We start from the raw sequence: 16,232 nt of genomic DNA, 5'->3' as shown, positions 1-16,232 counted from the left end.
GCCGTTGTTACCTATGAGAAATACGTAACCCTTGGGCGAATGAGTTATTTTATCTGCAGCAGTACATACAGATCCCATTTAAGCTCCATTATACAGTGGTACCTCGGGTTACATACGCTTCAGGTTACAGACTCTGCTAACCCAGAAACAGTGCTTCAGGTTAAGAACTTTGCTTCAGGATGAGAACAGAAATTGTGCTCCGGTGGCGCGGCAGCAGCAGGAGGCCCCATTAGCTAAAGTGGTGCTTCAGGTTAAGAACAGTTTCAGGTTAAGTACGGACCTCCAGAACGAATTAAGTACTTAACCTGAGGTACCACTGTATATATTTTTCTCGAGTTAGGAGCGTAGTAAAGAAAACATAGTTCGCAAAAAGGCTGAGCGGCGCATGGGAAAAATCTATCTATCTATCTATCTATCTATCTATCTATCTATCTATCTATCTATCTATCTATCTATCTCTAGCTCTATCAGGGTCTGCTGTTAAGACGCCACCTTCGCACCACCGCTAGGCACCGCAGAACGTTCCGCGCCCGAAAGATGACCTCATCTCCTCCTCAGCTCCGCGTACCTGCAAACCCCGCCTCCCCGCCCACAGCCCAGACTCCCCCTTCCAAGGCGCCCTGTACAGAGAGGAACGCTCGGAGTCGGGTCGAGGAAGTCTCGTTTGTTTCCTTCTTGTCTCTCGCGTGGAGTGTGACGTCAGGGGACGCGCAGAACCAGGAAGCAGCTGCAGAGGCGACATGTGCGGGGGCTGCGTGAAGGCCGAGTACCCGTCGCGGGTAAGGGGCGGGCGGAGGCAGGGGCGGGCAGCAAGCGCCCTCTCCTTAATGGCGCCTCTCTCCGCAGGTTCACGAGAATGACCCGCCCCCAGCTTGCTCCAGATCAGCTTGGCACCCGCCACTCTATAGGCTGCCATGAAGCCACCGGGTGTCCCGTTTCTTCCTATATTGGCTTAATATAAGGCGGGCCTCGCCTCTGGGCCCGTCGGAAGTGCTGCTCCATTAGATCTGGGCAGCTACAGTCCGCTCTCGCACACGGGGGTTTAGCGGGGGCTTCCAGGTCAAAAGGTGTGACTTGCAGCCGACAGTCCTAACCTCTACTTCTTACAAAGTAAGGCCTGTTCCGCGCGCCCCTCCTCGGGGCTGCACTGTTCCCGCCCAGTGTCTTCACCTTGGTAATGATTTGTTCGCTTTTAATTGGGACATCCGATGCCCCAGGCAGCTGCGGAAAGTCAGATTCAGAGTAGGTGGGTGGAATTGCGTTGAGAACGACTAACCATACAGGAAGGGTACAACCCTAGGTTAGCCTTTCCAGCCGTGTGCCATCACCCCAGCCACAGGGCCAGTGGTCATGGATGATGGAAATTGTAGTCCAAAATGCCTGGAGAGTGCCAGCTTGAGAGAGCCTGGTTTAGAACATTTGAAATCCCAGAAAAGCCTCACTGCTGAACTCCGTAAGTGTCTAGAGTTGCGGTTTACAGGTGACAGAGTGGTTTTAGGTTAAGGTTAACAGATTTTTTTCAATGACTCCGGGGACACTTTTCAACTTCCTACTAAATAGATGGATTTTGTCAGGGGAGTGATTTGTAAATCCAGAGACTGTCCCCGGGAAACGGGGATGTCTGGTAACCTTATTTAGGTTATACTCTATGAATATATTTGCATATATTATGTTAGGATAATTGAGAATAGGTGTGTAAAATAATTCAGTATTACTAGCCCCATATGGTCTATGTGGATGCTGAAGGGAAACGGACAGGCATTGGCACTGAAAGACGGTGGCTTGCCTGAGACCTGAGACCACTAAATGTTTGTGGTTAGCCTAAAACTAGAACTGGAGAGGCCCAGTCATGCTATTAACAACTTTTACATCCTCTGTTAGAGCAAAACTATATTTTACACCTAGTATATAAATTGTGTCTGTTAAGTTTCCACCTTCATTGCTAATAGCTCTGTATGGAAATCTGTGTAGCCCTGAATAAAAAAAACCCCATTGCTGAATTTTTAAAAAGAAAAAAGCATTTTGTTCTAGTTGCAGAACTCCCATGTATTGCATAATTTGAAAATTAAATTTTATAAGAAGAGAGCATTGGTTTCACAATAATAATTTTGTTCTTCTGAATGCCTTAGGGTAACACCTGCTTGGAGAACGGGTCCTATTTGATGAACTACGTGGGTTGCATTGAATGTAAAAAAAAGGATTTCGTGTTGATAACAAACAAAGTAGCAGAAGATGATGATGGAGAGGAAATTATCACTTATGATCGTAAGGAGGCTAAACTTTTACCAACTGTACAGACCTGCTCAGGGCTTAAGAGGCTCATTCCCAGAAGCCTGTGTGTTGAAAGCTGTATATGTTCAGAAGAAGCACTTTTTATGATGGTTACATTTTCAAATAGGTGGTAGTGATCCACTGTGACAAAGTGCTCTCCAGGATACTTTTTGCATCTGATGGAGGTAGTCATTTTCAGTTGTAAGCGTAACTACATGACCAGATTCTCTCGGAATTGTGGCTGCTGCTGAAAGAAAACCGATGTTCCCATTTCTTTCTATCTGGCTCTTGGGGAAATCTGTCTCTTGCAGTGCCATTCTGGCTACCAGCCCTCCTCTTATTTATTTCCTATAGCTTCCAAGAATGGTTTCTATCCCCATCTCTTTCATCATGCTTGAAAGCTCCTTATTTATTTTATTTCTTTATTGAATTTATATACTGCCCTATACTCACATGTCTTAGGACGATTTACAGAATAAAAATCAAAATATAAAACCACAAAATACATAATAAAAATAAAAATAACAACAACCCAATAACTCCCCCCCTCCCTTCAGTGAAATTGCTTGGAAATGTAATGCATGCAACTTTTGGTGATGATTGACTGAATGAACCACTATTTTTCTTGTTACAGATAGGTAGCCGTGTTGGTCTGTGTTACCTGGCTAGTGCCACTCTTTAGAAACCAAATCAGCCATCTTCAAGTCATATAGAGATGTAAAATTTTCTAAATAAATTTGTCATAAAATTGCGATGGCAGTGAAAGATTTAAGTTGCAATTAGATTAATTACCTAAATGCAAAGGCTGTAAAAAGCAACCGTGTTCAGTAGCTGTGGCAGTGAAAAGAAACTTGTTCTTTTGGAACATCATTCTAAGATTGGATGTATCTTCCTGGATTTTGCCACTTGGCTATTCAAACAATTTTAAATGAGCAACCAAGTGTCGAACTGCGCTGCTTCCCCCTCCAACTTCTCTGTACACCTCTGCTGTTCCTACTCCCCTTTTTTGTAGCTTCTGCTGCTACAATGGCTGTTTCTAGCTGGATGGGCGTTGTTATAGTAGCTACACATGTGCAGCTTCTCTCCTGTCAGTTTGGACAGTGGTAGTGATAGAAAAAGTAAAGTGAACATAGTATGAGAAAGCATAAATAATGGATGTGCACCCCCACATGCTTATGTGTGTGGTGGGCCTAACAAATGTCTTCCTTTGGATTCCTGTCTAGCTGGGTGAATATCTTTTTGAAACAAGGGATTGATTCAGAGCATGAGCATGATAGGGGCCTAAGTGGTCCTGCTATCCAGGCTAATTATCTTTTCTAAATCTATTGGTTTTCCTTTCAGATGTATGTAAGAACTGTCACCATGTGATAGCCAGGCACGAATATACTTTCAGTGTAGTGGACGATTACCAGGTAAAACGCTTGTGACATTCATTAGTCTCCTGTAACTTGTTTGCTTGTTTTTGTGTTAAGCTTCTGTGTCACTAAGATGCAAGAAGTATTGGGATCCAAGGTTGCAGTCCTGTGCGTACATATCTGGGAGTATGCCTCATTGAACATGCCAGGATGTATTTTGAATACATAAGCACAGAATTGTGTTGTGTATAGTTGTAATATAAAATTTCCATCTCTTTTTTTTGGGGGGGGGGATCTAAAGACCATGTCTGATTTGCCTGATATGCTTCTGGGTTGTACTAGCTGCAGAATATGTTGCAGCTGCTACACTGCTTATTCTCTCTGTGTGGGTTTTAACAGTCTTTCATTTGGGAAATATGTCAAGGCACTATGAGGTCCATATCAAATGGCAGACTATCCAGCAGATATTACCAAACTTCTTTGTCAGTTATGTTTTGCATGGGGGGGGGTGTATGTTGCTTTGCTGATAGTCTCTGATATAAAGATAGCTCTTAATGTTTTACATCATGTTCAGTGGTGATAAGTGCTATTGCTGTCGCTGTCCACGTCCCCTCTTATAGCTGTATTTTTCCCTTTTTGTCTTTTGTTTGCTTATGTAAACAATGTGTTTTCAAAATGTGTGCCGATGGCAGATGGCATAATTGCTTACATTCTGCATGAAGTGCATAGCAGTATTTAGCAGCTAATACAGACTGTTGCTTTTTAGAATCTCTGCTTTCATTATATATATGCAGACATGCAAATTTCTAGCCCTCAACCAGTTGAAAGAAAAGCAAGGGGGTAAAGTAGAAGGTTTTTTTCCTGTGCTGGCCCAGGCCCACTCTGCACCCACTCACCCACACTGAAAGCCAGGCTTTAGAAGAGTTGGTCAGCTTCTGAGCTGTAGGTTCCTGAGTGCAACTTCCCAGACTGAACACAATGTTGTATCTCTGTCTCCCTCTGCTGGGCGGATATTGGATCTTTGTTAACATTCTCTCAGATAATTCATTAGTCCTTATGACTCATGCACAACTGGTAGTGCTTATTAAATTTTCAACTGGATGGTTACACAACCCAGTACTACTCCTGGGTCGCTACCCTTACATGCTGCTCCCAGTGACAGCCACCACAATTTCCATTACAATAAAATCCTCTCACATAGGCATATTTCTCTCTTTTTCTTAAATGCAGTCACCAAAAGTAGATGATAAAAAGATATGATCAGAAGTGGTAAGGGTGGGCATAGTGGGGAGGATGCAGATTAAAGAGCACTGATTGTAAAGAGTCTTGGAAGATCTGGTGGGATCTGTAAGGAGCTTCCATTGTGGCTCCTTGCTTTAAGTGAAAAGTCTTGTGTTCAGTTTCTGCAGTTATTCTGCATTACCATGTCTATGTGCTCTCCATAGTTAAAAAACAAATAATAGAACTGTGGGTCAAGAACTGTTGAATTCTGCACTCTAGTTCTTGCAACAGTTAAGCAAATATGCATATACCGTATTTTTTGCTCTATAAGACGCACCAGACCATAAGGCGCACCTAGATTTTGGAGGAGGAAAACAAGAAAAAAAATATTCTGAATCCCAGAAGCCAGAACAACAAGAGGGATCTGGCTTCTGGGATAGCCTCTGGCTGTTCTGGCTTCTGGGATAGCCGCGCCAAGCCTCTCCTGGGCAGCAGGATGAAGGCTCCACCTGCCCGAAGAGGCTGCGCGTGGCTAAGGCAAAAGCCAGGAGAGGCGCTTCGCTGAGGGGGTGCTGCGTAGCTCTCCCTCTCTGTGCAGCGCCCCTTCAGCGAAGCTGGAGGAGGAACAGAAGGAGCCCCTTCTGTTTCTCCTCCGGCTTCGCAGGACAGGTGCGTCGCTAAAGGGGCGCTGCACAGTTCTCCCTCTCTGCGCAGTGCCCCTTCAGCGAAGCAGGAGGAGGAACAGAAGGAACCCCTCCTGTTCCTCTTCCCGCTTTGCAGGTCAGGTGCGTTACTGAAGGGGCGCTTCACAGTTCTCCCTCTCTGCGCAGCGCCCTTCTTTTTTTTTTTTTATAAATATTTTATTAAATTTTAGAAAAGACAACAAACATAAGAAAAAACAAGAACAAATACACAAAAGTACAAAATTATAAAATACATAAGAAAAAAGAGAAAATAGTTTCAAAAAAGAAAAGAAAAAACACATTTTAAGAAAAAAAGAAGAAAAAACACAAAAATCCCTCTTTTTACTTCTCATCTTTGATTCACTTATTTTCTTGACTTCCTCACATCTCCCTTTTTTGTATCCCTGTTGAAAATTAATTCAGCAAATTCATATCCAATTTATTTGTCTAATTATCCATCCAATCTTATTTTTAACCATGTTGCTAGAACCCCTTCAGTTCATTTCAATGCCATTAACATTCAAAAATTTTACAATATTTCTGTAAGTAAATTTTAAATTTCTTCCAATCTTCTTCCACCGACTCTTCTCCCTGGTCTCGGATCTGCGCAGCGCCCTTCGATCCATAAGATGCACTCACATTTCCCCTTTTTAGGAGGAAAAAGGTGCGTCTTATAGAGCAAAAAATACGTTACTTGCTTTTTTGTATACTTGGGTCTCTGGTATAATTCTGAGAAGGGACAGGGAAATATAGAAGCCTGCTTTTTTGTCTACTCTCCCCCTATTCTGGCATTGCCTGCAAATTTTAAAGATTGTATTTGTGACCATAAGGAGAAGAAAACAGGTTTTAAAAAAATGAGATCTGAAGTTTTTCTGATGCTAAAGTCTACCCCCAGTACTTCATTTCATTTTAATAGTGTTGCGCCAGTTCTTAGCAGCTGGAATTGTACAGGCAGATCCTCACAATAAAAAAGAAAAAGAAGTATTGGCTCATGTAGGAGCAAGTTCTAACAAACATGGCTTCAATATGATGTGATATGGGCAAACTGCACATTAAAGGTCTTGGTTTGTAAAACAGTAGCATTCTTTGATGACCTGGAGACTTTCCATTGTAGTTTTCAACTAGGTAGATGCTAGATTAGCCTGATGGGCCTGGCCCGTGTTATGGGCAGCAAGTGTTTTCTCTCACTCTTCCATTGTAAGTATGTTTTGTCTCTTGTTCTAGGAATACACCATGCTGTGCATGCTCTGTGGCAGGGCAGAAGATTCTATCAGTGTCTTGCCAGACGATCCTCATCTGATGACTCCATTGTTCTGAGCCTCTTGTTTTTAGCCGATTGTATCATGTTAATTTTGTAACAGCAAGTTATGAAACATGGATTTTTTTTGGGGGGGGGTCCTGTTCATTCCATGCAGAGTCAAGTGATATAACCCTCCTCCATGTTTTTAAGTTACAAGCTGCTTACCTCCTCTCCACTAAAGGTACATACTGCTTCCTAAACTTGTAGGTGATAAAGAAGCCCGTTTCCTCTGTGCTGGCTTTAGGGCCTGATTTTTAGGACCCATTGTCAGCTGGCTTTGGTAGGAGAAACAAAAATAATAATTCTGAGAGGGGTTGTTCTGCAGTTGGCTTCATGCAGAAATGATAACATCATCTGAGAGATAATAGAAATTAATCCTCAGCAGGAAAGAAAGTTGCTGGGCAAGGACTGCCCAGATTATTTCCTTTTCAGTGTCAGGAAAAGTCTTTATCAGTGTTACATATTTAGTGAATTGGCTCAAGTATGGGAGGTGTTGGGTTCCTTTGGCCTTTCTGATGTTGCTGTACTACAACTCCCATTATCTCTGGCCATTGGCCATGCTTGATGGGGCTGATGGGAGTTGCAGCTCAGCAACATTTGGAGGGCCAAAGGTTCCCCACACTTAATACCTGAAGCGTGTTAGTGTGTTAGTTTAACAATTACAGTTCTGTCCTAAGTCAGTACCAGCCTGTGGTCCTTGTCTAGTTCTACCTGGCTTTGGTTGGGTTGTGAAATTAGGCGGGGAGTGGGGAGGATCTGGTGTGAGGCTGAGTAAAATGTGAAGGTGCGCTTCAGGAACAAAGCCAAGTGCTGTAACTTTTCAGCCACTGCTTCTGATAATTCTTGAGTATCAGCCTCTGGATCGCCCATTTTGGAAGTGTAATATACTATATATTTTGGACAGTTGTTTTGTTCGCTATGCGTTTTGACATTGAAGATACCAAAACCAAATTTTGCATGGTGGTTTCTGAGATCAAGGAGCAGGTTTTTGTCTATGTTTGAAAACTATTGGATGCCACTTTGAATCATGATAGTGGACTGAGCCTTTCAGAACTCTTCTGATTTTAACCACTGATTACAAAGCAAGCAACTCTGGGGACAAAGGCTGCTAGTGCTTAATGAGATGGGTCTTTGGTGTGATCCAGCAAGATGGTTCTTGCATTTGGAATTAAAGCTTTCTTTAAACCCATGGTGTTGGAACTATTTCTTTCCTAAATGGCTAACCGGACCCACTAGAAAATCACAAGGGTACACTGACAAGCTTCATGGTGAAAATAAAGCATATTTTAGCCATCTTGTTGGACATCATAGTAGGTGCAATACAGCTTATGCTTCTGTCCTATTGAAATAAATGAGGCAAATGAGCCTGGGCTGCACCCATTGCGTGGGATTGAACCTTGTGCTTTTAGGATTATCCCATCAGCACAAGCATTTTTCGCTTGCCAGATCAAACAATCCCCTCTCTTCTTTCTCTGTGTACTGTTCTGGTGGTTCTCCCAACCTCACAGTGCTGATTTTGGGGAAGGGAGGTGTAGAAGCCTTGTTGTGCTAGCAGGACTTCTTGTGCTGGCTCCTGCAAGCGCAACTTTTTTAAAAATCTGCCCCATTTTTTAATAAAGTGATACACTAGCCAGCACTTCCTTTAGCAGAATTGCACATTGCTCTCCTTGCTCTGAAGGAAACCCTCTGTTCTTGCCACTTAGTGTTTGTTTCTTGGACTTGTATTGATTTTAATTCCTGGAAGGCCTGACTAAATGGAGTCTGTAATGAGCTTCATAGATTTATTTATATTTTAGACTAAAAGGGGGGAGGGGTCTAACAGGACCTGACTCATTAGATGTCTGTGTTTCTTTCCTCTTGCACTTTAAGCACTTCAGGGGAAAGTCTTTGTATTGCAGCCAGTCAAAAATGTGGTAGCGGCTGGTCCCAGTCTCCTCATTCCTGCTGAAGGACTTGCCATGAAATACGGTGCTGTAAATACAGTAAACAGGCCTTGATATTCTGAAGTGCATGAAGAAAACTACAGCAGCCACCTCATTCAATTAACAGCGTAAGGGATGCATTGGAAATAACGACCCTGCAAATAACAGGGGCTGTGTTGATGTGCAAAACGCCCATCCTTTCTTTGTGGTCCACAGCATGCTTTTATTATTGCTTTTTATGGTTCTACAATACCTGAAGAGCGTAGACTCTCCCAGGGTCATACAGGTGAGCAGTGGCAGAACATGGCGAGCGTTGAATCTCCCTCTTCATCCATCTGGCAATGTGACTCCCGTTAAGAGCAGGCCTTGCTTTGAATGGAAGTCACGTCGCATTGTACAGCTGACCCAGTTTGCAAAAGCTGGCCTTGTTCCATACAGCATATTAAGATACCTGCAGAAAGCTGTATCGTGACCGGGGGGGGGGCACCTCTAATTTGTTCTATCGTTCCTTATGCTCTCTCTAGTCAAAACTTTGCTAATGTGTCTCTTCGTGAGGGTGAAAGGACAGCCGCTGGAGCTGCATTAGGCTCCCCATGATCTTTAAGAGAAGTTTATTGAATAAGCGGGGCATGCATATAGAGACTGGGATTGTAGTTTGTGATGTGGCAAGGCCAGGTGCAGGGAAGCAGGGCTTATCATTTAAAATGATCATAATGAATCTCAGCAATTAAATCTCCTGTGCAGCTCTGGCATACATCAGACTAGCCTTTCCTTAAGCAAAAGGCATTTTGTCAAGACATACTCAGGTTTACCATTTCCTAACTCGGGCGTCTCCTTTTGCACCTGCTTTGTGCCCTCTCATTCACCTTGACAGTTTTTGGAGTCATTTGGCACCCCACAATTCTGCTTTACCTTTGTGGCCAGCTCTCCCTGGCTGGTTGGACAGAGTGCCAGCGACGGGGAGTGCTGCAGTCTGCCACTGTCAGATGAAAGCGGGTGGTGGTGGTGGTGGAGGAGGAATGATAAACAGAACTGCAGACATTTCATCCGCCTGCAGAATTCATGAGACCAGGTCAGCTTTTCTGCAGTGGGTGCCAGGTGCATGCCCCTCAAACCTAAATCCCAGATTGGGGCATTTTGCATTTTATTTGCCCTAGGTTAAACAAAGAGTAAACTATGATATAAATTCTTTAATGAGATAGAAGAGGCTTCTGGATGTTTCCTGAGATGTGCATAAGAGTATGGTAAAGAGTAGAGCAGGTTCCAATGAGTTGGATGTGAGCAGGAAAAGCATATAAAGAAAAATAGAGACATAAATGGCTCACCTGAGTTCAGCTGGCAAGACAAAAGCAGAAGCAGGAGGTTTGGTGCCGCTAAAAGCGATATAATCAGAAGTGGAGGTGGTAGATTCCACAAAATTAGAATCTTAATTGCCTGATTTTTCTCTGGATTAGGAAGAGCTTCTTCCACTTGCATTGAGCATCAGAACATAAGAAGAGCTTTCTGGATCGAGTCTAGCCTTCTGATCTCACAGTGCCAACCAGATGCTTATGGAAAGCCCGTAAACAGGAGCTGAGCACCAGAGTACTCTCCTCTCCTGCGGTTTCCAGCAACTGGTATTATGATTTACTTTGCTTAGTAAAGCCCAATTTATTTGCGCTGCACTAGCAATACGTGTTAACAAAGCTGGGCATTTTAATACTTACTGCATGGAGCTGGGACAGCATGTAAATTTTCTAACTAGGTATAGTCCCAATATCTTAAGACAAAGGGGCCTGATAGAATACTGCAAGTCATATTTGTTAAGTCTATACTTTCACGGGGGGAATGAATTGTAGCAGGGAATGCTTTTACCTAGCAGAGTTTAGGGTCATTTTTCAAGCCTTGTTGAATGGTTGGCGCCTTTGGGGGATGTGGAAGGACAGAAATATTAAGCTAATAAATGGCCCCCGGTGATTCGGCCTGGTCTTGTACACATACTGCTTTGTTTAATGCCACGATTTATGGGAAATGGGAATAAAAAGGACATCAAAGGCCAGAAATGGGAAACAGACGAGGTTTTTGGCTTTTTCAGCCTAGGAAGCAAAAGCAACCATTTTAAAGGTGTGTGATAAGAAAACAAGGGGGGATTCGTCAACTCATTTATTGGACTCATGAAACAAGGAGTGCCCAGCAAGCAAGGGCCAGGGAATCAGCACCTTTACACCTTTCGGGCCCCCTCCGTTGAGCTTTAGGAGGGCACCGTCACTCAGTAAAAGTCTGATGTTGGCTCTGTCAGGAGCTAGGAGGAAGCACCTGATACACTCAGAAAGAAGGTGAGGGAGTTGGGGCGTGGGTTTTTTTCTACAGGTGGGCAGGGAGGAGACACCCATGATCACAGCGCAGTGAACGTCAAGCCATTCTTATGACCTGCTTTGCTACATCAAGACACTTAGAATAATCCAGTGGTGGCTGGTGCCCATTGGGGCCAGTAAGTGGGGCCAGGTCCAATGACAAACAGAGCCCACTAACTCTAGTTTTGCCTCCTTCCTTCTGAGTTCTACAAGAGCAAAACGGAGAAGGAAGAGGAGGAAGCCACCTCCCAGGGCGTTTGTAAGAAATAAGGTGAGGGCAGGCAGAGGTTGCCCTAATGGACCAGTCTCCACTGGAATAATCTTGGGGATGCTTGTTCTCCTCTTATTTGGCAAGCTTCAGGAGGCGCTGGATGTCGGGCTCGATGTTGGTGGTGAGGAATCGGGGGCTGTAGCGCTTGAAAGGCTCGCCTTCGGGCCCCACCAGGAACTTCTCAAAGTTCCAGGAGATGTCATGGCGGTGCACCGGGCTCCAAATGATGAACTTGGGTTCCATCATGAAACAGGAAGGGTTGTCATCTGGGTAAGGAAGTTTGTCCTTCAAGTAGGCAAAGACGGAGTGGGTGTTCATGCCGTTCACCTCGCATTTCTGGCAAAGGGTAAAGTTGGGTTCGAATCCGGACCCAGGCCGCACATACTTCAGGCTGTTGAGGATCTCTTCATTCGTGCAGTTCTCCTGATGGAGAGAAGCGGGAAGCACAATGAGCATTGGGACACCCTGTACAGGTCAAGCCCAGAGTACTTTGGATGCCATCTTGCTTTGGTTCCTGCTATGCTCAAATGCATGGCTGGCTTGACTTATGTGAAAGTGTCTTCCTTGCAAGGGCTGAAGCTCATACAAGAGGATATTGCACAACATTCTGGGGCTGGCTCCCTAGAACAGATGTGAGAAACAAGGATTCTCATTGCTTTCAAGGCAAGAGTTTCATATATGTGTTTATAAGCAATAATTTGTTTCGAATCATCTTCATTTTGACCAGTGGGATGATTTTCATGTTCTTTTAGCATTTTGCAGTATCCCCCTCCCACAGACGCTGCTAGACTCTAGAAGTCTTTCTGGAATTGTAGAATACTGACTCTAAAGTTGGCTGGATTCTGTCAAGTGCTACGTGCAGTGAACCTTTGTTTTTTTATTTTTAAAAGTCTTATGAACACATCTTTTGTTTTCAGACCTTCTTATATGGATCCTATCTGGGGTGGTGAGGAGTGTGGTTGCATGTGGGAGAGAGGAGTGGCTTGCCCCTCTGCAGCATGAGGCCGCGAGATGATTGGCCAAGAGTGACTGTGGCTCTCGGGGGTGGGGGGTGGGGGGTGGAATAACCTGTTATCTCTATTCTAGGGTGTTAGGTTTCCACAACTGGAAATAAGTGTGGTGCATTTGTGGTTCAGTGCCAAGAATATTTTCTCCTTGGGTAGGCTGGCCAATGGCATTTGTTTTATATTCAGGTCCTTTGTGTTCAGTGTTTGGCACTGAGGAAGGCGCTGCCTGCTGAAGACAGCACAGAGACAGTTTTGAGAGTGTGGACTGGCAATGACCTTAGGTCTTTCTCAGTTCTGTCATTCTAATCAGGGCTACCTATTTTAGGTTTGTCTGCCGCTTTACAATTTATAGAACAATCCTGTGCCTGTTTACTCAGCAGGAACTCATTGTTCAGGGGGATTTACACTCAAGTAGCAGCAGCCTTGGCGAGACAAACAATCCTGTTGCAAATTGCTCCCATGTCTGCAAACATCCTTACAAAATCCTCATAGCTGGCTCCTAGACTGATGAGAGCTACTTCTACCACATCCTCTGCTGCCTGCAGTGAAAGGGACAAAGTCATGTGTTTAGTGTGCTAGCACAAAGCCCATGCATTATTGCTAGCAAAGTTTATCCCCGAACAAACAAGTGGCGACAAGTAATTTCCTTTCTGGGCACCTGGCATGATGGGCAACAGAAATCTTCATATGGATTAAGGGCAAGCTCAGGAACTGATGCAAGTAGTGTCAGGATCACAAACGGTGACTGAATTAAACTCCTGACTGATCCCTAGTGAAAAAATAGATACCTATAACGAAGCAGCTCAAAAAAACTAAAAAGCTAAAGTAAAAAAATAATAATCAGTGTATCTAAGTTGATAGCAGAAGAAAGTATAAGTCAATATTTGGATGGTGTACACCTTCTTGAATCAAGCATCTCCCCCCCCTTTTTTTTAAAGAAAATGGCCTCTAATATTTATAATGCAGAAAGATTGGAAATCTAAATATAACATAAGCAATTGTATGAGCTTTTGTTACTTTTTATTAGTTTTTACGATTGCATTTTTTATAATAGTAAGTTTAAACTGTTTTTAACACCCCCTCAGACTGTAGGGTGGATGGAGTGTCATAAATAAAATAATAATAGGAATAGTAAAAACAATGTAACTGGCGTAGATAATAATGGCTTTCTCTGGAATCAAGGAGTGATCCAAAGTTTCCTCTGGCAGAACTACATTTCCACGAACCTTTAACAAACTACAGTTCCCAGGATTCTTTGGGAGGAGTCATGTGCTTTAAATGTATGCTGTGTACACAGACATTCTCTTAAAAATTTCTACATTTTTGTTCTAAATAGAGCCTTTGTGATGCCTTTAAAAGTGGCAATATTATAGGGTCGTAAATATGCTAAATTACATGTGCATCTCTTAACAGAAGAGCCAGAATAAGTGTCAATTTATAGCAATTGAATTGTTTCTGAACAATGTATTTGAATTTTATTCACCTGGCACTTTGCTTCTCTCTTCTCCTGAGAATCCTGCAGGATTGAACAGTTATTCAGAAGTCACAGTCCAGGAGTCTTTCGGATAAGTAAAATTATCCCTCCTACACAATACACATGCAGCTTGACCCTCCTGTGTGGGAGCAAAGCCCCATTAAGTTAATAGGGGCTGCAATCCCTTACTTCTCAAACAAGTGCACATAGGATCCACAAAGGAATGATGATAGGGTATTGAAGAGAATGGGCTTACTTGATGGGGGAGCTGTAGCTCAGCGGAAGAGCGTCTGCTTTGCATGCAAAAGGTCCCAGGTTCAATCCCCGGCAGCTCCAGGTAGGGCTGGGAAACACCTGTCTAAAGGTTTGGACTGCCGCCATGCCACCAGTCAGTGTCAGCAATACTGAGCCAGATGGTCTGACTTTGTATAAGGCTGAGAGATGGAGCCATCTTTTGCCAATAAAGGCTGGCCAAAGAGAGAATGAACCAGGTCACTTACCTGGTAGCCAAACTGGTTGCAAGGGAAACCCAGCACAACCAACCGTCGAGGGTATTTGCTCTGCAGCTGGTTCATCTGGGTGTAATCCCTTACCGTAGTGCCTCAGAGGGAGGCTACATTTTCTATCAAGACCACCCTCCCTCTGAAGTTGTTGAAATCCACCTTCTCCCCTTGGAGGTCGGTGGCGTTGAGATCGTAGAAAGATTTGGCTATGGGAGTCATGGCTGCAAGGACCACGGGCAGCAGCAACAGGACAGCAGTGAGCCCCTTGCAGATACAGTGACTTGCTTAAAATGCTCCTCTGTGGGTTCATGCGATTGGCTGCACCCGGGTCCTGCTGGGATGGGCGGAAAGTGGAGCCATTGCCTGTTATCGATCCAGCTCTTTACTGATTCGGAACAAAAGGCGCAGGTCAGGCCACGGTGTGTTCCATTGCAAGCATGTAGCTGAGGAAGGATATCCAAGCCACGGTGATACTTAGGCCAGCTCTCAATAATTCATGTTGCTTAAGACAAAGGAGCTTGACTCGGAGAATGCCAGTGTGATCCTCGGGAGTAAGTCCCACTGTGCTCAGTAGAACTTATTCCCTCGGAAATGTGCTTAGCATTGCAGCCTGGGCTGGGAGGGCAAGAACTGAAAATGCAGCGGTTTGTTGCTTTTGTAGTAGCACTTCGGGATCATTAACAGAGGTCAGGAAATAGTTAGGCTGGGCAAAACTATATAGGCTTAGTACTGCATAAGTTCATCCTGCAAATTTCTCTGTGGAGCCCAGTGAAGGCACATTTGCAGTACGATATCAGAGCCGGAATTGGTGTGAAAAATTGGTGTGTTGTAAGAATTTGCTGCTGTTTTGAACCATTTATAGCAGGGCCCGAGAATTGTTTCCTGTTGAATCTGCAACAAAGTGTTGCTGCATGGAGTTCTTCTCTTCTGGGTTCCAGACGCTCCATCTCTCCCACAGTTTTCCATCCCCACCCCCAACAGCCTATGAGCATTTCATGTCTACTGAGGTGTAGTGTGTGTGTTTTGAGTAGTGTCTGCATTAAGAGCAGTGGTTCCCAATTAGCTAATTACTGAGGACCTCCTATTTTTCAAAAGCCAAGCCATGGACGCTTTTGAAAATTTTGATAACTAGGGGGCGGGAATCCCGGGTGGCACTTACATTGGGGGTGGCATGCCAGATCCTAAGGTGAAGCGCAAGTCCAAGCACCCCAGAGCCCGGTGAACTGCTCCCAAAAGCAGCACAGCCTGGGGCTGGGCTCTTAGTGCGCTGAGCTGCTGTGTCTCCCCCCACCCCCACCCCCGCCTCCGAATGGCGGCTGAGAAGGATGCAACTGGCACGCACTGGCACCCGGAGCGGGGCTGGGCCTTCAGTGTGCCCAAGCCATGGCGTCTCTCCTGGGAGTAAAAAAGCAGCGTGGGGTTGGCATCCGCCTGCCACCTCCACCTCAGCTGCCCTCCAGCAGGAGGGCGACTGTGAGTGACTGCAGGGCATCAGAGCTGCCTGTTTTTGCAGGCGGTGGTGGGCTGGTGCATGCATCCTACAGGTGGAGGGCGCTGGAAGGGACACAGTTCTGGCAGCTTGCCCCACCCCCCTGGGCGGCCTAGCTGCAGGGCATGCCCACCCACCCCAGGGGCTTGGCTACGTTGCCGACTCTATGGTAGTTACCTCTGCAAAGCAATTTTTTGAACAAAATGTGGGGTGGTAGCCCCTAGTAAGCAGGGGATTTTGTTGTTGTGGTTTAGTCGTTTAGTCGTGTCTGGACTTGGCAAAGAACTCTTAACTTCTGGCTCCGCCTAAACTCAAATCCCCCCAGTTTACTATCCCTAGTACTTCAAGACTCCCAAAAAAGTGCCTGGCTTAAAACCGTCTATCAAAAACTTCACTCTTGTGG

At 44.7% G+C, this 16,232-nt stretch overlaps 2 protein-coding genes across 2 annotated transcripts; one reads left to right on the top strand and one right to left on the bottom strand.

The window, feature by feature from the left end:
- The first annotated feature begins 628 nt into the window (after positions 1–628).
- CHURC1 (churchill domain containing 1) lies at positions 629–8,019 on the top strand. Its single transcript, XM_081838578.1, has 4 exons — positions 629–779; positions 2,130–2,265; positions 3,613–3,683; positions 6,755–8,019. The coding sequence occupies exons 1-4, from the start codon at positions 741–743 to the stop codon at positions 6,845–6,847; spliced, it is 339 nt and encodes a 112-aa protein (XP_081694704.1). The 5' UTR covers positions 629–740; the 3' UTR covers positions 6,848–8,019.
- GPX2 (glutathione peroxidase 2) lies at positions 7,478–14,612 on the bottom strand. The gene is made up of 2 exons (XM_081838615.1): positions 14,338–14,612; positions 7,478–11,779 (listed from the first exon to the last, which is right to left on the bottom strand). Exons 1-2 carry the CDS (start codon positions 14,557–14,559, stop codon positions 11,429–11,431), a joined length of 573 nt encoding a protein of 190 aa, XP_081694741.1. The 5' UTR covers positions 14,560–14,612; the 3' UTR covers positions 7,478–11,428.
- Between the last annotated feature and the right edge of the window lie 1,620 nt (positions 14,613–16,232).

This window comes from Podarcis erhardii (assembly GCF_964252035.2).
Source record: "Podarcis erhardii genome assembly, chromosome: 1".
NCBI classification, from domain to species: domain Eukaryota; kingdom Metazoa; phylum Chordata; class Lepidosauria; order Squamata; family Lacertidae; genus Podarcis; species Podarcis erhardii.
The sequence above is the reverse complement of the archived record's forward strand: the minus strand, read 5'-3'. Positions and strand labels throughout refer to the sequence as shown.